Source organism: Bos javanicus, chromosome 9, assembly GCF_032452875.1.
Source record: "Bos javanicus breed banteng chromosome 9, ARS-OSU_banteng_1.0, whole genome shotgun sequence".
NCBI classification, from domain to species: domain Eukaryota; kingdom Metazoa; phylum Chordata; class Mammalia; order Artiodactyla; family Bovidae; genus Bos; species Bos javanicus.
In genome coordinates this window covers 11,173,368-11,194,676 of record NC_083876.1, presented here as the reverse complement: position 1 = coordinate 11,194,676, position 21,309 = coordinate 11,173,368, and the positions used below count along the sequence as shown (strand labels likewise).

General features: G+C 42.5%; 1 protein-coding gene across 2 annotated transcripts in view; it reads right to left on the bottom strand.

The window, feature by feature from the left end:
- Positions 1-20,621, bottom strand: part of LOC133253675 (regulating synaptic membrane exocytosis protein 1-like) — a 263,765-nt gene extending 243,144 nt beyond the window's left edge. Inside the window, exon 1 of one of the 2 annotated variants that reach the window (XM_061427189.1) lies at positions 19,595-20,621. In XM_061427189.1, the coding sequence (XP_061283173.1) occupies positions 19,595-19,758 (164 nt within the window). In that variant the 5' untranslated portion in view covers positions 19,759-20,621. The remainder of the gene's footprint in view (positions 1-19,594) is intronic. The other variant, XM_061427188.1, reaches the window with a different exon arrangement.
- Between the last annotated feature and the right edge of the window lie 688 nt (positions 20,622-21,309).

Here is a 21,309-nt window from a genome sequence, read left to right as displayed (position 1 = left end):
TGGCAATTTTATCTCTGGTCCCTCTCCTTTTTATAAATTCAGCATGAACATCTGGAAATTTACGGTTCATTTACTGTTGAAGCCTGGCTTCAAGAATTTTGAACATTACTTTACTAGCGTGTGAGATGAGTGCAATTGTGTGGTAGTTTGAGCATTCTTTGGCATCTCTTTTCTTAGGGATTGGAATGAAAACTGACCTTTTCCAGTCCTGTGGCCACTGCTGAGTTTTCCAAATTTGCTGACATATTGAGTGCAGCACTGTCACAGCATCATCTTTCAGGATTTGAAATAGCTCAACTGGAATTCCATCACCTCCACTAGCTTTGTTTGTAGTGATGCTTCCTAAGGCCCACTTGACTTTGCATTCCAGGATGTTTGGTTCTAGGTGAGTCATCACACCATCGTGGTTATCTGGGTCATGAAGACCTTTTTTGTATAGTTCTTCTGTGTATTCTTGCCACCTCTTCTTAATATCTTCTGCTTCTGTTAGGTCCATACCATTTCTGTCCTTTATTGTGCCCATCTTTGCATGATCCCTAGTTTTCTTGGTATCTCTAGTTTTCTAGAAGAGATCTGTAGTCTTTCCCGTTCTATTATATTCCTCTATTTTTTTGCATTGATCACTGAGGAAGGCTTTCTTATCTCTCCATGTTATTCTTTGGAACTCTGCATTCAAATGGGTATATCTTTCCTTTTCTCCTTTGCCTTTCAGTTCTCTTCTTTTCACAGGCATTGGTCCATATAATTCTCCAGACAAGAATACTGAAGTGGGTATAGCCGTTTTCTTCTCCAGAAGATCTTCCTGACCCAAGGATGGAACCCCATCTCCTGCATTGCAGGCAGATTGTCTGAGCCACCAGGGAAGCCCACACACACACACACACACACACACACATATGTATATATGTATATATGCTGAGTTTACCAAACAGTTTTTTGGGTTTTCTGTAAGATGTTACAGAAAAATCCAAACAAACTTCTTAGCTAGCCCAATATGTACTCATTACTGAATTGAAAATATCCTCTCAGAATGTGAAAACTAAAGATGCAGACTTGAGAATAGCTGGCATCTCTAGTGCAGAAAGAAGCAGAACTAGAAAGTCCTAATTATGGCTTTCTTTAGGCTGGAAGAAATAGAAACCTACTCAAATAAGATCAAGATGAACAGCCAAGAGTTCAGACAGCCTCACTGTGACTCTGCCCAGAGGTCAGGACCAAAGTCTCTTCACTTGGGAGCCAGAAGGCCTCTCTCAGCAGCCACGCCTTTTACCTGAAACTATCCCCACCACTGAATCCTCTTGCACATGACCCAGCGTGGCTTCCTCTGGATACTTCTGCAAATCTACAATCCTGCTTTCCAACTCAAATATTTCAGAATTTCTTCCTCACCCTCAAATCTCCAGCTCCCATCATTCTCAGAAGATGACTCCAATCCTACTTCCCAGAAAAACAGAAACCATCAGACATAAGGTCCCTCATCTTTCCAGTCACAAACTTATACCTTCCTTTATTCAAGCCATTTTGTTCGCTACATTATTTCCATCAACATTTTTATTTTTGTCACCTTGTTATTAATTGGGGGATAATTACTTTACAATATTGTGATGGCCTGTGACACACATCAACATGAATCGGCCATAGGCATTCATGTACCTGCAACCTCCTGAACCTGCCTCCTGCCTCCCTCCGTCCCCACCCCAGCCCTCTAAATTGTCACAGAGCACTGGTGGGTTCCTGGCCTCATACATCAAACTCCGACTTGCTATCTAGTTTACATATCTAAAGTGCATGTTTCAATGCTATCCCCTCAAGTCATCCATCCTCTCCTTCCCCCACTGTGTTGAAAAGTCTGTCCTTTGTGTCTGTGTCTCCTTTCCTGCCCTGCACATACGATCATCAGTACCATCTTTCTAGATGCCATATACATGCATTAACATATGATATTTGTCTTTCTATTTCTGACTTACTTTACTCTGTATAGTAGGCTCTAGCTTCACCCACCTCAATAGGACTGACTCAAACGCTTTCCTTTTTTATAGCTGAATAATATTCCATTGTGTATATGTACCACAAATTCCTTTTCCATTCATCTGCCAATGGGCATATATTCTATTCAAACAGCATTTAAAGGAGGCCCACCTTGGACCTGCCTCCCATACCCCCTGCTACACCTTATGCCCCTCTTCCCAAAGTTCTGAAAAGATTTGTCCATGCTAATTAATGCATTTGTCAGCTATGTGTGTGTATTTTATGAAGTTACAGTGGTATTTCTTGTTACTGACTCTAATAGCTATTTATCGGTTCTAATTCTATTGTCTGTCTCAGCTGAATTCCTTTTCTATTAATTCAGATATAATTTACATATAGTGAAATGCATAGATCTTAAGTGTACAGTTTGATTGGTCTTGAGAAGTACATACACACATATAATACAAACCCTTATCAAAATAAAGAACATTTCTATCGCTCCATAAAATTGCCCCCTATCCCCTTCCTGTCAACCCCTCACCTGTGCTATCAGAGCTGAATGCCAGTCTAGTTTCTAACACATGGATTAGGTTGGTGTGTTCTAGAGCTTCATGTAAATGGAATTTTATGGTCTGTATGATTTGTGTCTGGCTTTTTTCATTCTGCATGATGCTTCTGAGATTCATATGTGTGTTCATGTACCAGTGGTTTACTCCTGTCCATTGCTGGATAGTATTTCATTGGATGAATATACCACAGGTTTTTAGTTCATTCTTTTGCTGATGTACATCTAGGCTATTTCCAGTTTAGCGCTATAATGAAGAAGGCTGATCTAAATATTTTTGTAAAAGAATTTTTGCAAATAAATGTTTTCATTTCTTTTCTATAACCTCTATGAATGGTATAAATAATTGCTAGACCATAATATAAAAGCATGTTTAACTTCTACAGCAATTACCAAAGAGTTTGCTAAGATGGTACACCATACTATGCTTTCACAGACAGTAACTGAGAGTTCTACTTCCTCATGACCTTCCTCAGCATGGGATGTTGCCAGTCTCCTTCATTTTAGGCATCCTAGGGAGAGTGCCTTATCCTCCTTGAAATTCTCTCTTCCCTTTTGTTTGGTGTAACAAGATGTCTCCAGAGTTTTATCCTTTGCTTCTCTACACCGCCTTTGCAAGGTTACTGTTGCTTTTCTGCTTTGAAAGGTAAAGTTTCTTTAAGGCTAATTCCTAGGTTTTCTCCTGCTCTGGATCTAATCACTCATCTTCATCTGTAGCATCTCTGACACCTGTGCAGAGACGACTCGCTGGGAGTTTACATTTCCAACCATCTTTCTTCTAAGGTCCAAACCTCCAGCCTGCAGAAGCAAAATGACCAAGACAAGATATAGGATCTCCCTTTCTGGTGGTACAAGCTAGAAGTTAACCCATTTTCAAGATATTAAAAGGAAAAAAAAATGTGGCTCTGGCATACCAAAATCTCTCCAGTCCTAATATTTTTCCATTTCCAAGAAGCCCTTGCTTCTAACATCTCTCACCTGCTGCTGCTGCTACTAAGTCACTTCAGTCATGTCCGACTCTGTGCGACCCCATAGACAGCAGCAGCCCACCAGGCTTCCCCGTCCATGGGATTCTCCAGGCAAGAACACTGGAGTGGGTTGCCATTTCCTTCTCCAGTCATCTCTCATCTAGAATCCTGCAATAGCCTCCCCAAGTCTTTACACACACCTGTGCTCCATCCAATCATTTCTAGATACTGGAGCCAGATGGATCTTATACCAATAGGCTTATATCATCTCTCTCCTCAAAGTCTTTTGGCTCTTCAGATGAAGATAAACCTCTATTACATGACCTGGAAGACCTCACGTTGTCAGGCTTCTAGTCTCCAAGACCCTCTCAAGCCATCTTTCTGCCCTTCCATGACACTGGTTTCCTTCCCCTTTTTCAGAATCACCCCTCCCTCTCCCACCTGAGACCCTCTGATTCCCTCACTGGCTGGGTACCTCTCTCTGTTTTTGCCCCACTAACTCCTCCTCATCCTCAGACCTTAGTTCAGTCTCACTGTCACTTCCACTCCTGGCCAGCTTGATCTCAGTCAGAATTCCTGGCTCATATTATCAAAGGATCATGTATTGTCCTGTGTTGCATTTATCAGAGATATTAATTCCTCATTTAATTTTGATTTGACTTAAGTGAAATACATCTCCCCCTGCAAAGGGCATGGACTCTGGATAATTCTATTAATTTCAGTACAATTCCTGGCATATCATAAATGCTCAATCCATTTCTGTTCCAAGAAAAAATGAATGGGTATCACTCACCCTCCTGACTCCCTGATTGTTTTTTATTTTCATTTTGAAAGAGAACCTTACTAGTTCTTGGTTGGTCAATGAATCATCTGGACTTGGATCATATCTTTTATCTTTAGTCCAATCACTATGGCCAGGGTAGGCACATATGGAAACAGGACTGCTTCTTCCAGAATGCTCATTGAGGCAAAATTCACAGGATAGGTTGTGCCTACAAAAATACTGTATAGCCCAAGGGGAAAAAAAGAAGGAATAACTGTTTGTTAGGACATATATTAAGATAACCTTAAAGTGCATTCCAATATACTTAGGTGCAGACAAATACTGTTGATTCCACTTACATGTGATACCTAGAATCGTCAAATACACAGAGTCAGAAAGAACATTGGGAGGTGCCAAGGGCTGGGGTTCAGGGGGTGGGGAGGGGGAATGGGAACTCACTGTTTAATAGGGACAGAGTTTCAGTTCAGGAAAGTGAAAATTTTGAGAGATGGATGATGGTGAGAGTTGTACACAATATTAATATTCTTAGTGCCACTGAACTGTACAGGAAATATGGTTAAAATAGTATGTTTTATATTATATGACTTTTACCACAATAAAATAAAATTTAAAAATAAATAAATGAAACTATGTAATGCAAAAAAGTGAGGAATGTCTAGATCATGCCAATTCTCTAAATGAGATAAAATTAAACTCCTTAAAAAAGACTTTCTAGAAAGAATACGTTTTCCGGTGTGTGGGTGTGAGGTGTATAAGTACAGATGGATATATGAGTGGGAGTGTTCACAGATCTATATATAGGATACCACCCCCTTCCCTAACCTACTGATTCTTTCTTTGGGTCACTGACCAATAGTCTGCGTGTGTGTGTTCAGTTGCTCACTCGTGTCTGACTCTTTACAAGCCCGTGGGTTGTAGCCCACCAGGCTTCTCTGCCCATGGAATTTTCCAGGCAAGAATACTGGAACAGGTTACCATTTCCTTCTCCAGGGGATCTTCCCGACCCAGGGATTGAACTTGTGTCCCTTGAGTGTTCCACATGGGTGGGCAGATTCTCCACCACTAGGACCAATTGGGAAACCTGACCAATCATCTAACTGAAATCAAACCTTCAGATGAGAGAGAACCAAGGAAAGTTCTCAGAATGAATAAAGACCAACTGGTTTTTCCTACTGATAAAACAAAACATGAATTTAATCTGTATATAATTCAAATGCATGCTAGGAAAAGCTCTTTGGAATCATGAATAAATTACTGCATACTGAAAACATTGTCGCTTTCAAGATGTATTAAAAATTAAAAATAAAATGATCACAGTTAATAATTATTCAATTCAGTTCAATTCAACTGTAACAAATACCACTGAAAATGAAATCTTTAAATAAAGTATTTCTTGATCCCTGTAAATGACCTACTTATTATAAGTAATATTAAATATAACCAAATTCAAAATCATCAAAATAAATAAGAGGTTTCCTTGGAGTTTTCTATAACAGGATATAACCATATAGAGCAGACAAACCAAATTTGAAAAAAAATAATCATTTGAATTTGATGGTCATTAAAATGAAACCATGGGGAGAGAGTGTGACAGTAGAAAAAACACTGGACCAGGAGAAAGAAAACCCCAAGTCTTATACCTAACTCTCTAGCCAATTACTAATTAAAGTTGAAACAACCTCTGGGCTTCAGTTTTCTTGTATTAAAAGTGGAACTGGAATAAATATTCAGTGGCTAAAATGTGTTATCTTGATTGCAACTCTCATCAGTTGATGGCCTGGGATACTCCATGCAGAAGGGTTTTGAGGCATCTGACATTTATCGGCAATACTGTTCTAGCTTCAGAAAGTTGTCTGTGCATTCTGAATATTTGCCAGACCTGGACAAGGCAGCCTCTAAGCTCCCATTCACATTTCAACTCCATCTGTGTTGTGTCAAAGAACAAGTGCGTGCAGCTCAGCTCAAGCAGCACTTACTGAGGTCCCACTGTTTATGGGCCACAGGTTAGGCAATGGAAATATGAAAATGAGTAAGAGCAGATACTTGTCTTCGAGGGGTTTAAGTTTGGAAGAGGATGGGTAAAGAAGATGTGGTTCACATATATAATGGAATACTACTCAGTCATAAAAAAGAATGAAATAAAGCCATTTGCAGCAACACAGATGGACCTAGAGGTTATCAAGATTATCATTTTAAGTAAACTAGAAAGAGAAAGACAAATATTAAATGATAGCACTTACATGGAATATACATGGAATCTACAAATTAATCCAAATGAAATTATTTAAGAAACAGAAATGGACTCACAGACATAGAACAACATTATGGTTACCAAAGAGCAAAGGAGGGGAGAGATAAATTAGGAGATTGGATTACCATATACACACTACTGTATAAATATATATATAAAACTGATCATCAACAATGACCACTACATAGCACAAGGGACTATAGCCAATATTTTATAATAACCTATAAGGGAAAAGAATCTGAAAAAGAATACATATGTGTGTATGTGCGTATAACTGAATCACTTTGCTCTACATCTGAAATCAACACATTATAAATCAACTATATTTCAAATTTTAAAAAAAGTTTAGAAGATGACTTAACCAGAAAACATTTAAAAATATAATACTTTACAAAAGTGCAATACTTTACAGTCATAAGCATCTGATCTAATTCTAAGTATCAAATCAGAGAATCCATATTATGCTTTAAACACTCACTGAAGTTACTAATGTTTGAATTCAAAGGAAATGTTTCCATTAAGCTTGTCTGTCTAGAGGATTACTTTTTAAAATGTGTTGTTTACATCCTCCGACACTGGCATTCAAACACTGTCAGAATGCTGTCCTTCACAAAGCCATGAATGATAAATTAAGAGTACAACATATCATCTGAAAATCTTACTTCAATTTCACATTGTGATATCTAACAACCAGTATGCTCTTCTCATAAAGTCTGGCCAACATGGTTCTCTCAATAGTCAAAATACACAGCTCATTTTTTTTGCTTTCAGAATATGCTGATAGAATTCTTCTAGTTAGAATAAACTTCCCACTCCAGCCACCTACTCATACCCTATGAATCTATCCAGCAGCCTTAGATGACTCCTCTGCCCCACATCCTCTGGATGTGCTCATTCATTCATGCACACAGTTTAGAAATCAGGTACCTATCCCATGGCAAGCTCTGTGCTTATGTGACAGACATAGATGAGAACGACCTTGCTCTCAGGGCTGATGCTGAGGTGACAGTGTACACAGTCAGATGATCGAACCTGAAGGATTTGACAACACAGTGAGTAAGGGGTTGCAGTGGTGATCTACCCACACAGACAAGACTCATACAAGTGTTTGTAGGGCTGATGCAGAAAATCAAGAAATGGATGAAGGATAACACTCAGTTTGAAGCACCCATGGGGCATCCAGGTGGAGACAATTTAGCAAGTGGTAAGGTATGTGATAGAGAAGGCAATGGCACCCCACTCCAGTACTCTTGCCTGGAAAATCCCATGGACGGAGGAGCCTGGTGGGCTGCAGTCCATGGGGTCGCTAAGAGTCGGACACGACTGAGAGACTTCACTTTCACTTTTCACTTTCATGCATTGGAGAAGGAAACGGCAACCCACTCCAGTGTTCTTGCCTGGAGAATCCCAGGGACGGCGGAACCTCGTGGGCTGCTGTCTATGGGGTCGCACAGAGTCGGATACGACTGAAGCGACTTAGCAGCAGCAGCAGCTGCAAGGTATGTGAATTCAGGATTTGGTAGATAATTTCAGTGTTGTAATACAGACTTGAGATCATTAACACATAAGGGTGACTGAGTTCATGACCAGAAACCACACTGAAGAAGGCAAATCAGAAGTAAATGGAATTATAGAAGGAAGGGCAAGAGGAAGCTTCCAAAACTCCTCCAGCTCTTATAACCACCACTCATTTTGCACAATTTGTCTTGCTACCTAATTAGCCTTCTCCAAAGTACATATGTCATGTTTTCTAAGATGTGTACTACCTTACCATATCTGACCCCAATGGTCAGGACCATGTTTTTCTTTTTTAACTTAAAAAAAAAAAATCTATTGAAGTATAGCTGATTTACAGTGTTGTGTTAATTTCTACTGTACAGAAATGTGATTCAGTTATACATATATGCACATTATTTTTCATACTCTTTTCCATTATGATTTATCACAGGGTGTTGAATGTAGCTGCCTGTGCTGTATAGTAGGACCTTGTTGTTTATCCATTAGGACTTTGACTTTTTAAAATTGCACCTGTGCCTCCAGGAATCTTCCACTTTGCTGTCTTTCTAGAAGGCAGGACTGGAAAGTCACCTGACTGACTATCTATCATACAGTGAATATTATAGCTCAGACCTTTGAAGCTCCAAATACCATGAAATCCCTTTCTAATACTTATGTCTGGAACAATACTCAGATGGTACAATCTTTTTAAGACAGGTATCAAGATTTTACTTCAGGCTGCTATATATTAGGTCACTATTTTTGGCCTAGGGAACAGAGAGTCTGTACATTGAAGTATTCAGCCTAAAGACAGGAAGATTTTATGTTATTTTATTTCTCCAAATCACATTTTGTGACAATTGTCATGACTATCGTGAAGAATATCAAAACAGAATCTCTTTATAATTTTTACTCTTACCAAAAATTTAATATCTAAAGTATATTAGCCAGCTGATACCTATAGTCCTATATTTCAGATAACAGGATGTAAAATATATCATGTTTTTCTGAAGAAAAAAAAAGGGTTAGCAAAGAAGACTTAAGCTTCAATATATTACAAGACAGAGGCAGCTAAGGCAGATAAATCTGCTACACTGGGTGAAAAATAAAAAGAAAGCCAATGGGTTACTTTACTTTTGTTTTCATCTCTTTATACTAAGACACTAACTAATCTTTCTGACCTGGATAGAACTTCTGAATGTGGATCCCTGTGAGTGTGTGAGTCGCTTAGTTAAGTCCGTCTTTGTGCGACCCCAAAGGAATCCTGCCAGGCTCCTCTGCCCATGGAATTCTCAGGCAAGAATACAGGAGTGGGTTGCCATGCCCTTCTCCATGTGATCTTCCCAACCCAGTGGTCAAACCCAGGTCTCCTGCACTGCAGGCAGATTCTTCACTGTCTGAGCTACCTGGGATACCACTCCATACTTAAAAAGACCTGATACATGGATTTAGGAATTCCTTAGCTATTTCGTATACCATCTATTTTTTCTAAAATATAAACCCCGTAAGTTGAAAACAGAACAAAGAGCTCCTCCTTGTGTGTTAAGAACTATATTTAAACAAGAAAAATGTGTCACATGACCCTTGTGTACTCATCACTTACAACTTTAAAATAACTTATATTAAAAAAATAAATAAATAAATAACTTGATATGCTTGAAATTAAGAACACTTCTCAAATATCCATCAAGAATGCTTTGGGTACAGGAACATAAGTTAGAACTAATTTAATAGACTACATGCTGCTGCTAAGCTGCTGCTAAGTCACTTCAGTCGTGTCCGACTCTGTGCAACCCCATAGATGGCCTCCTACCACGCTCCTCTGTCCCTGGGATTCTCAGGCAAGAACACTGGAGTGGGTTGCCATTTCCTTCTCCAATGCATGAAAGTGAAAAGTGAAAGTGAAGTCGCTCAGTTGTGTCCGACTCTGTGACTCCATGGACTGCAGCCCACCAGGCTCCTCCGCCCATGGGATTTTCCAGGCAAGAGTACTGGAGTGGGGTGCCATTGCCTTCTCCGACTAGACTACATAAAGTTTAGCAAATACAGACAGAAAACCCCATCAAAAACCACTACTACACTAGTCCTCATTTGTGAATATGCAGATCATGAATCAAAGTCTATGGGAAAAAGCTACGCAGTTAAGACACTTACAAGACAGCATAGATACCTTAATTGGTTTTCAATTCACATCTCCTCTCTATCTGAATATAATGGCATCTCCCAGAGGATAATTGGGCTTCCCTTGTGGCTTAGCTGGTAAAGAATCCGCCTGCAATGAGGGAGACTGGGGTTCAATCCCTGGGTTGGGAAGATCCCCTGGAGAAGGGAAAGGCTACCCTCTCCAGTATTCTGGCCTGGAGAATATCATGGACTGTATAGTCCATGGGGTCGCAAAGAGTTGCACAACTGAGTGCTGTTGTACAAAAATAGAGGATAATTATCTGGCATAATTGTGGGAAATACAGAAAATATGGTACTAAATAATATGGAAATCATCAGCTAAGTGTTATACTTTATACTAGATACACATATATGTTTGGTTCATTATGGTTCTTTAATATCTAATTAAGCATTTGCTTTCAAATTTCATGAAATTACTTTCTATAAAATTATCTTGTTTTACTATATATAATACAGAGGAATTATCAGTATATTTCTTCCTAAAATCTAGTTAAATATCTTCTCTAAACCATAGGCTGCTCCTTTGCAAGTCCCAAAGAAAAATCTTCATAGAGAGAGTCCTGCATATAGTTGCATTCTAGTTACTGTTATTTGAAAAGTCTTTTGAACTTTTAAATTCACCTTTGCCATTAAATGTAGCATTTCACTGAGAATCCATAAAAGATAATACCTGATTCTCAGCAAATGCTCTTCCATTTACCAAACAATGATTTTCAAGATTCTACATCTACATCTTGCTGTGTTACTTATTGATAATTACTAACTTCTATATTTTATGACCGTTAATTACTTGACTTTCTGATGAATAATTTGGTTCAGGGAAAGAAAAATCTATAAAGAGGGAGATAATTTAAGTTATCATTCAGACTGAAATTCAAAATTGCGAGAAAGAGGTACGAGCTCTAATTAAGGAAGAAATTGGCATCAGCAGATACTGTCATGGGCAAGCCAACACATAACTACTTTCCTTTTTAATATTTTATTCTACGGTTAAATAAATGTTTATGTGTATGAAAAGTTTTCACAAGTTAGCAACAGATTAGAGAATATCTAAAGCTAATTCTGCAGACCTAAATAGACATTTCTCCAAAGAAAACATGTGACTGTCCAATAGGCACGTGGAAAGATGCTCAGTATCACTAATTATCAGAGAAATGCAAATCAAGACTACAATGAGGTTATCTCCTAGCACTGGTCAGAATGGGCATCATGAAGAGGTCTAAAAATGATAAATGCTGGAGAAGATGTGGAGAAAAAATGGAACCCTCCTACACTGTTGGTGGCAGTGTAAATTGGTGCAGCCACTCTAGAGAACAGTATGGAGATTTCTCAAAAAAACTAAACATAGAATTACCATATGATCCAGGAACCTCACTCCTGGGCACATATCTAGTGCACATGTGCTCAGTTCAGTCGTGTGCAACTCTTTGTGATCCATGGACTGTAGCCTGCCAGGGTTTTATGTCTGTGGGATTTTCCTGGCACCAATACTGGAGTGGGTCATCATTTTCTTCTTCAGGGACTCTCCCCACCCAGGGATTGAATCTGCTTCTCCTGAACTGCAAGCTGATTCTTTACCACTGAGCCACAAGAGAAGCCCCACAAATACCCAGAGAAAACTATAATTTGAAAAGATATATGCATCTGAATATTCACTACAGCATTATTCACAATACCCAGAACACAGAAGCAACCTAAATGTCCATCGACGGAGGAATGGATAAAGAAGTTGTGGTACATATACACAGTGGAATATCACTTAGCCATAAAGAAGAATGAAATAATGCCATTTGCAGCAACATGGATGGGCCTAGAGTTTATCAGACTAAGTGAAATAAATCAGGAAGAGAAAGAGAAATACCATATGGTATCACTCATATGTGGAATCTGAAATCCAACACAAATGAACATATCTACAAGACGCAAACACTCTCACAGACACAGAGAACAGATTTGTGGTTGCCAGGGGTCGGGGGAGAAAGGGATGGATTAGGAATTTGGGATTAGCATATGCAAACTACTATATACAGGATTATCTACAGTATGGACGGACAACAAGGTCCTACTGTACAGCACAGGGAACTATACAATATCTTGTAATGAAACATAATGGAAAAGAATATAAAAAATAATATATATAAAAATAACTTTGCTGTTACTTATATAAATATAAATATATCCCTTTGCTCTACAACAAAAACTAACACAACATTGTACTTCACCAAAGCAAATTTTTAAAAGTTAATGTCAATTCTGCAATATATTCCCCTCTCATAATCCAAAGAACACTTACTTAGATCATAATAAATGTACATAAGCCTGATGTAAAAGCATAAGAAAATAAATACAGAAAACCCAAGACATCCACCACAGAATCTTAAAAAATTCTTCAACACATACCATATTTAAATCTATTCTGTACCCAGCACTTAACTGACATGAAACAGGAACTTCTGCTTGGCAAGTAAATGGCCCCATATTCTAATTCACAGTGAATAATTAATTAAATCTTGTGACACTAAAATCATCAGTCTGTTTCTCCAATTTTTTTCTAGCAAAAGATGATGGAATGACCCTAAGCTAATTTCTCTTCTCATTTTTGAATTAGGGTTGCCTTTTAGTCATTTCAAACTTTATCATTTTGCCCACATTGCTTTTCCTGCAAAGACATTTATGAGCTATTTAATGAGAAAGAAAGAAGACTGGAAGGAAGGTAAAAATAACCTCAGGTCAAACCCTGGACTCATTTTACCTTCTATGTCTTTGCCAAATTTGCACCCTGGAGGCTGCAGCCCTAGTCACACCACCCAGCTAGCACAATACAATGGATGGATTCTTCCACAAGGACCAATCTCAGCAGGACCTCTAGTAGCTGCAGCCATCACAGGAAAAGGTGTTCCTGGGAATCTTCTGTAGTTTTACAGAGTAAAGTTAATAATGCCACCTTTCTTGGTACAGCAATTGGAACTTTAAGGATGCCTGTACCATCATGTTAAAGCCTCATAAGTTAGAAAGGCAGAAATTAGCAATTTGACTTTACACAGGAAGAAATCAGGGCACAGATGAGTTAACTTATCTATGTTTACACCTATGGAATATGACAATGTTGAGTTGAATGTAGTCCACTGCTCTGTCACACTCTCTCATGCTCACCTTCCTTTCTGGCCATGGCAGTTTTTAAGTGGTAGGAACTAGTCAACATCTGGCTAAAGCAAAAGATTTTCTCTTTACTCTACCCAACAGCCCAATGCCTGACCCAACCCTAACACCACACAAAATGGTCTTATTTGGTGAATTTATTATCACATGATATCTTGTTAGAAATAACCTACCTAACACATAAAATTTATCACAATAGTAGAGAGAAGAGAGAACCTCACTGTGGGAAAGTGCAAAGGGATTCGAGAATTCTGTGAGCAAATGAGCCAGATTAGAGAACCCAGATGTACATGGGGTGGGCCAGATCCAGAGCCTGGAGTGTGATTGGGGTCCTCAGAAAAGGCTGGAAAATGCCACTGTTCACATGACATCTTTTTGCTCCTTTTAGGTTTATTTTCTGGATCCAGGATCAAATATTAAAAGGCAAGGAAGGAACCAAGTTAGTTCTGGGAATTTCACTAACAGAAACTAGTAATAATAGAATACTCACAGAATAGCCCTCTCAGGAGATGAGCGTGGGGCAGAGTAAAATATGTAATGTATGCAGCCAAATGACCAAATGTTAAGTTCCTTCCCCGACAGAAGAGGGAAACTAACCCTGATATCCACAGCTTGATGCAGTTTTGAAAGGACTTTTAAGAACACTAAAGATATGGAGTCCATGTATGTGGGTTCTGGGTTCTATTACTTTCATCGTCATATGCCTCAGGCCAACTTAATTCAACTCCCAGGACAAGTTCTAAAATATCCAGCTCCTATCATAGAACAACATGTAGAAAGCTGCTTAAAAATATAAAACAGTCCATAAAGATGAATGAAATGCCATACAACAGGCTTTACAATCCATGGTACAGTAATCTCACCAGCATATTACAGATGTTAGAGGGCAATAATATTATTGCAGACTTTGCTATTTGATATCTTTGCAGGAAGCTGACTCTTTCTGCATAGGTTGAACTCAAACCTTTCTTCTCATCTGACCAGTTGAGCAAGTAACACTCACAAGATGCTGTGTTTCTATTCAAGTCAGCAGGGGTGCCTGCAGTCCACACTGGTTTCCACATTCTACTGCAGATTTAGGAATCTATTTACTTCAGCAGTGGTGCCCCTTGCTTCTGGTTAAGACAGAACACTCAGAGGTAAAGGAGAAGCAAGTGAAGTGAAAGTGAAGTCGCTCAGTCGAGTCCGACTCTTTGGGAGCCCATGGACTGTAGTCTATCAGGCTCCTCCGTCCATGGGATTTTCCAGGCAAGAGTGCTAGAGTGGATTGCCATTTCCTTCTCCAGGGGATCTTCCCAACCCAGGAATTGAACCCAGGTCTCCCGCATTGCAGGCAGACGCTTTACTGTCTGAGCCACCAGGGAAGCCCCAGAGAAGCAAGACAGGTTGGCAAAAATGTGAACTAAGTGTTATGTTTCTTACCCTCTCTTCTCTTTGATAATGCCTCATTTTCATTTTTTAAGGCTTCTCTTTTTCTGAATTTTCTCCAGGAGCATTTTGGGACCTAGTACTAGGTATGTATATTTACTAAGATAGATTTTTGTTGAATCAGAAAACTACAATAATTCAAGAACAATCTTCCCTAAATTTAACCCTATCCAATTAGGGGTGTGAATGAGACTAGACTCTGGGTGAAAGGGTACATTTTATCCCCCAAACTTTTCTACTTAACACAGCACCTTGGGCCTGTGAATGCATTAGCAGCATTCTCAAATTAATATTTACTTTTCTCCTTATGCACCCCTGCCTCAGCAACATGAGAGAGTATTCTGGGGTATAATATGCAAAAATCTATGCAAATGTCCATGAAAAGATGATATCTGCCTTCTTGGGGACTCTGCCCTCACTCCACTCCAGAAGCCCTCTGCTACCATTCCTTCATTTCCCAGTTGCCAATTGAGACTGCTGGATGAATTTTGAGTCACAATATTATAATTGGTTGGAGGAGAAAAAGGAGGAAAAAAAAGCTGAAGGTACAAGGGTTCTACCCCCTCCTTTGTCTCTCCTCTCACAAAGGAAGTAGGCGTTACGGAGGTTTGAAGAGTTAGTGGGTGCAAGGTTCCCTGTTAAGAGAGATGGAGAAGTCCAGACTCAATATCCTTTATAAATCAATTCACACCATGAATTGCAGGATTCGTAAGAAAGACAGAACCTCCTAGAATCCCAAATGAATTTTCTTGCCCACATTTATACAATGTAAGTGGCAGAACTAAAACTTGAACCCCCAAATGTTTGATCCAACTTTAATGGACTTTCCACTATGCTTTTTATAACCTTCAAATTGGAGATAATTCCCTTGCCCTCACTCCACTGGGAGACCCTATTAAGAGTGTGGGTGAAGCTCCTGGTTCTCCTATAATCAGCAGCTCATCCTCTGAATCAGCCTAACCTTCTGCCAAACTCCTCTGACACTGAAAGAAGAACAGGCACCAACTTAAAGAAGAGGTGGATGAAACACAGGTTTCTTCTTCTCGGTAGAAGGGCAGAGTGGCATGTGGGAACTGTGCTCGGACTTAGCATAAAAGGCCTGGACCTGGTTGGGCTATGTTTTGTGAGGCGGTTCAAGGTACCACAGGAAACCTCTAAGGGCAGGACAAGGATCTGTGGATGACATGATTACCTTCTACACAAGCTCTTTGGGAAAATCCAAATACACACATATTGAACTTGAACACAGTTCAGCTCTTTGGCATTTGTTTCAATAACCACTTAGGATAATGGCCAATATGAGGTAAATGCTCAATAAATGTTAGTAGTTCTATTAAATATTCTGACACGATTCTCAATTCCCTGCCTCTAGCAATCACTTTCATTTTCTGCTTCTATATTTTTTTTCTCTTGTCTCACTACTCTGTAGCTCTTTTCTCTATGAAGCTTTTATAAAAAGGGAATAAGATTTTAGATCTAATGAGATCTTCTTTGATTTAGGTCCCAGGATAACACAGTTTTCAACCCATGTAATATATTGGCTCTTGGTGTCTGGTGACAGTTACCTCAAGGAGTATTCATTGAGGAAGTTAGGTTCCAAAAAAACTTCTGGAACACATAGTCATACCCACACCAACACGCCTCGAAATCCTAAGATTAAGAAAGACCTTCTATTTGCAGGGAAATAAATCAAACCATTAGAAATTATTTGCAGGAGTAAATTATATCTAGTAATTACTATATGGCAATGGTGTCTAAAAGTAGTGCACCTTGCCAACAAAACAAATTATTTGTATGACAAATTACTTACAAATTTCAAAGAATTCCTGTTCTGAAATCTTAAGGTGAAACTAGCTTCATTATTCTTTTCTATTTATAAAAATTTAAAGACATTATCAAGACAAAATTCAAGCAGTAATATAAAATCAAGACTGATGAAACTGCATGAATATATTGTAATTGATATTGTATAACATTTCTTTGGCATGTTCACCCATCAGTTTTCTCTCTTCTCTCTGCTGATATCTGATTTTACAAATTGTGAACAGCGAGTACACACAGTAGGTAAGGAGCCCAAGGGGATGACTCTACAGTAATGACTAAAGTGAATTTCAAGTCTAAATGCTCTGTTACCAGGAGCTTAGCTTTGTAAGACCTGTTGTGAGAGCAATTTCTTAGGTATGTGCTATGATGACCACGCATTATCACAAAAACTTGTCTCTGATTTAACAACTGTTTCAAAACCTTGTGAAAAGCCTCCTGCTTTTTTCCAATCTATCTTTATGCAAAGTTTAGAAAGGGCTACCACCCATGACTGTGTGTCATTACATTCCCACATAGGTGTGTCATCTGAATACCCCCTAAGGATCCTATTTTTAAGACATAAAGTGCCCTCTAGAAAAAAAGTACAGCTCTGTTCCACCAATGAGCTGATAACAGCGCAGACTTACATCGCAGCAAACTGGGATTCCAAAGCATGCCCAATCTGCCGGGGCAAGGAAGGCCAAGACATTAGGCTGATTGACAGAGTTAGTGCTCAGGCCCCGGGTTACAGAGGCTGTGGTGTGACAGCATCACACCCTATCACGTTTTGTGAATCTGCAATAAAGAAGCGCTGTGTGCGGGAGAGCAGTCTCGGGCACAGCAGCGGGAACGATGCTTTCCACGTGAGCAGTTGGACAGCATCTTTCATTTTTATTTGTCCATAGAAGCCGGTAGGATCTGATCACTACCAGGATGCACCCTCCCCACTAGAATCCCTCACTCCTTGCCAGCCCTGAAACAGCCAATGAAGAGGCGTGACGCCCACCCGCGTGCCCTGCACCTCCCTTCCCGGTCGGACCCTGTCAGGCAGCCTCCCATGTTTTCCACGGCGGCTGGAGGCCTCCGTCCACCTGCTGTGTGCAGCGAACACCAAAAGAAATGGGAGCCAAACGGTGCGTCCTGACCGGCAGGAGAGATGTCTGGGACAGGTGGCAGGGGTGGCGGCCGGGGAGGACAGACGGACTGACAACCAGACAGACAGACAGTAGCACCAGCAGACACCATCCATTACTTCCAGTCTCAGAAGAGGGGAAGCCTGCAGCGCCAGGGACAGACAGCAGATTAAGGAGGTTCTGCCTCCCTCAAGCCGGGAGGCTTAAAGTCTTTGTTTTTTGTTTTGGATAAGAAGGGACAGGGAATTTAGAAACCTGCTGCTCTTCATAGAACCAGGCCAACTCTGGCCTTCCAAGTTAATGGCTCCTCTCGGAGTCTACCATAAAAGGGCAGGGATGACTGGGTTTCTCCCTGTGTGCTATGATCGGCCCCAATAGCTGTCCTCAAAGCCCCCCTCCCCCATATGGGCTGCAACCATGCTGCTGGAGACCCAACAGGTCAGGGACACAGCTCCCTCCAGCTCTCTCCTGCCAGCCTCCGCTGCACCCAGGCAGAAGGAGGAAATCCCCCCTCCTATGGCAGCATCTTCTCTTTTGGAGGCCTTCCGGAGGGTGGGTCGGGCAGAGGCCCTGGCTGCCCTGAGCTCTAGTGGGTATCACCCTTTTGCCATCCCTCCTGCTCTGTTCACTAACTCCAGATGCAACAGGCTCCCTTTTGGCTCTTCACACAAATCTTCTGCCCCCGGACACACCTTCTGGCCTTAACTTGGGGCTCCAAGGAGCTCGTCTCCATCGGGGCTCTGAAGCCCCTCACTGCCAAGTTGAAAACTTTGCCCGATACTGGGAGACCCCTTTAGGGGAAGTCCCCTCCAACTCCACTCATCATCAGTGATGGGAAGCAGGTGCAGGAAGGCCAGCACCCCAGGGCGGGTTGGCCTGAGACTAAGGCAGGTGGCAGGACAGGGTCACCCATGCCTACATCGCCAGCCACCAGTCCGTCCCCTCCCCAAACCCAGCTAAAAGGGGCACTGGACAGAGGTCCCTTGCAGGGTTGGTTGATGGGATTTAAAGAAGGGCTGATGTGTGCAAAGATTCAGTCCTCTATTGTAAGGCTTGCACCAGGAAGGAGCAGGCCCTGGTGCTCCCTTGAAAACCAGTAAGGAGGAACCTGTATTTTATTCAGGCCAGGGTGCCCATCAGCTTCTCCCATTGTTAAAAAACTTTGCATTGCCAATGGCATCATATGTAGGGAAGAAAATGTCTTCACACAGGTCTTCTGTGTAGCAGACCCTGAATCAAAGGTTAAAGAGAAGCTGGGGAGGCAGGTTACCAAAGATGGCAACTGCCTAAAAAAAAAAAAAAAAGACCCAACCTCGGGCTGCGAGATGAATGAGTAGCAAAATGAACACTCAAAATAAGCATCTTTCTTGCATCAATGCTGGCACCCTTGGCTGGGGTAACCCCAACCTGCTCAACAACTCCAAGGCAAGAAGAGCTATTCTGGCAGCTCTTCCCCACCTCGCCTTCCTGCCTGTTTAGCGCCTGCCCCTCCTCTGCTCCGGCTCCGGGGCCCCTTCCTTCCACTCAGGCGGCATCTGCTCTTCTGAGCTTCCACACATCCCACCCCCGGGTGGCCCCCGCACACCCAGTCCTCTCCTGCACCTCGGTCCCCAGCCATCGTCTCCCCAGGTTCCTCGGCTCAGGGCTCAGCGCATCCTCGTCTGACACCTGTCCTGCACCCCCCCCCACCCGCCTCCTTGCACCGGCCTCTGGGGCCCCAGGCCCCCAGGCAGGCGCTTCCGCCCGCACCCAGCACCCGGCCCGCCCCGCCCCCACCCCCAGCCGGGAGGACCGGGCGGCAGCGGGGAACGGCCCGCGGGAGGGAGGCTCGGCGGGCCCGGCCGGCTGGCTTACTTGAGCATGGCTTCTTCCTTCTCCTCTTCCTCCTTCTGCCGGTCCATCACCGCCAGGATGATGTTCCTCTCCTCCTCGGTCAGGTGGCTCAGGTCGGGCAGCTCGGGCATCGGGGGAGGCACGGTGGGCGGGCGGGGACCCCGGGGCCCCACGGCCGAGGACATCTTCGCGGCCTGGCCCGCCCCTCCTCGATGGCCTGGGTTCGGCGCGAGCGCACCTTCGGATCCACGCCCGGCGGCGGCCGCGTCCCTGCTCGGCTCACCGCGGCGCCCTCCCGGCGGCGGGACTGGGCAGCGCGCGAGCCCGGGCTGTCATGGTCCTCCGCCTGCACCCAGCCCCGGAGGCGGCCGCCTTTGTTTTGGTGGCCCTGGCGAGGCGCGGGCGCCCGGCCGCCTCCCGCAGCCCAGCCTTCCCGGGCGGGGGCGGGAGCGCACGGGGCCGAGGATGCTCGGGGCTCGGCTAGGATGCTCCGGCTCGACCGCCTCCGTGCGTCCGCGGTGCGGGAGGAGAGTTTGGGTGGCACTTAGGCGGAGTCTCCGCGGCTCGGCTCCGGTGATGCTGCTGAGCTCGCAGACACTGCCGCCAGCCGCTCGGCCCCGAGCCGCTCCGCCCACGGCGCCCACCCGCCCACTCCCGGGCCCGGGCCCGCGCGCCCCCTACCCCCGCCCCTGGCCGGCGTGAACACTGCCGCGCTCCAGCCCAGGTACCTCGGCCCGTGACTCATCCTGCCTCTCCCGCTCCCTAGTCTCTGCCATCCTCGCCAGCCCTGTGTCTCCACGGTTTGCCTTAATCGTCATCATCTCCGCTCCCCATGTTCTTCGTGGATCATTAGTATTATCAGAACACCCTTGGTGTTCTGAACAGGACGAAACAGCCTCGGCATGCATTTCCTCCCCTCCACAGTATCTTTCTCATGTACTGATCAAGTGTTCATAGCCACAACGATGTGTTTTTTTAAGATAATTTTGATCCACCTCGCCCCCTCCACCCTCCACACACACACACCAGCCTGGGTTTTCTGGGTCTTCCAGTCTTCCTTGACCCACCCTCTGCGTTCCTGCTGTGCAATGTATCTGAAATCCCCCTCCAGAGGCACCACGGCGAATCTTTAATTTGTCATTTTGGCCTCTGGATAGTCCATCTTATCACATAACTGCACTTCTCTGCTGTTGGCAAATGGATTATCTTCTCTAATTCCTCTAATGATGCTCGCTATCATCATGCACTCACTTCTTAGCCTCTGTAGGTACTTCTCAAGAATCACCGATCCCAGATAAGAAAACCACTCCACCACAGCCTACTGTGAGAAGCTTCTGCTCAGTGCTTGGCCCAATGATAAGCATTAAGGATGAGGTCCCCTTGCTGATAAAGGCAAAAAGAGACAATCCTTTCAAAACTGTTGATGTTACTGGCTTTCAATACTTGAGACTGAATTTTGTCAATATATTTATTTAAAAAATTAATATAGAGAAGAGTGCAAATTGAACAACAATTTCTCTTAGCAATGGTGTTGGAAAAATTTGATGTTTCTCTCCCGTCCAATTCTTTTTATAGTTCTGGAAGGGATCTAGTTTTTTTTTTTTTTAATTTTCCCTCCAAGTCTAACTTTGTTAATAAAGAAGATAAGGATGATGACATTTATAAGTGCTTAAAAGCCCTAAAATATTCCAGTTTAAAAAATTTAGGAGTTTAATTAGTTGATCTCCCATTCAATG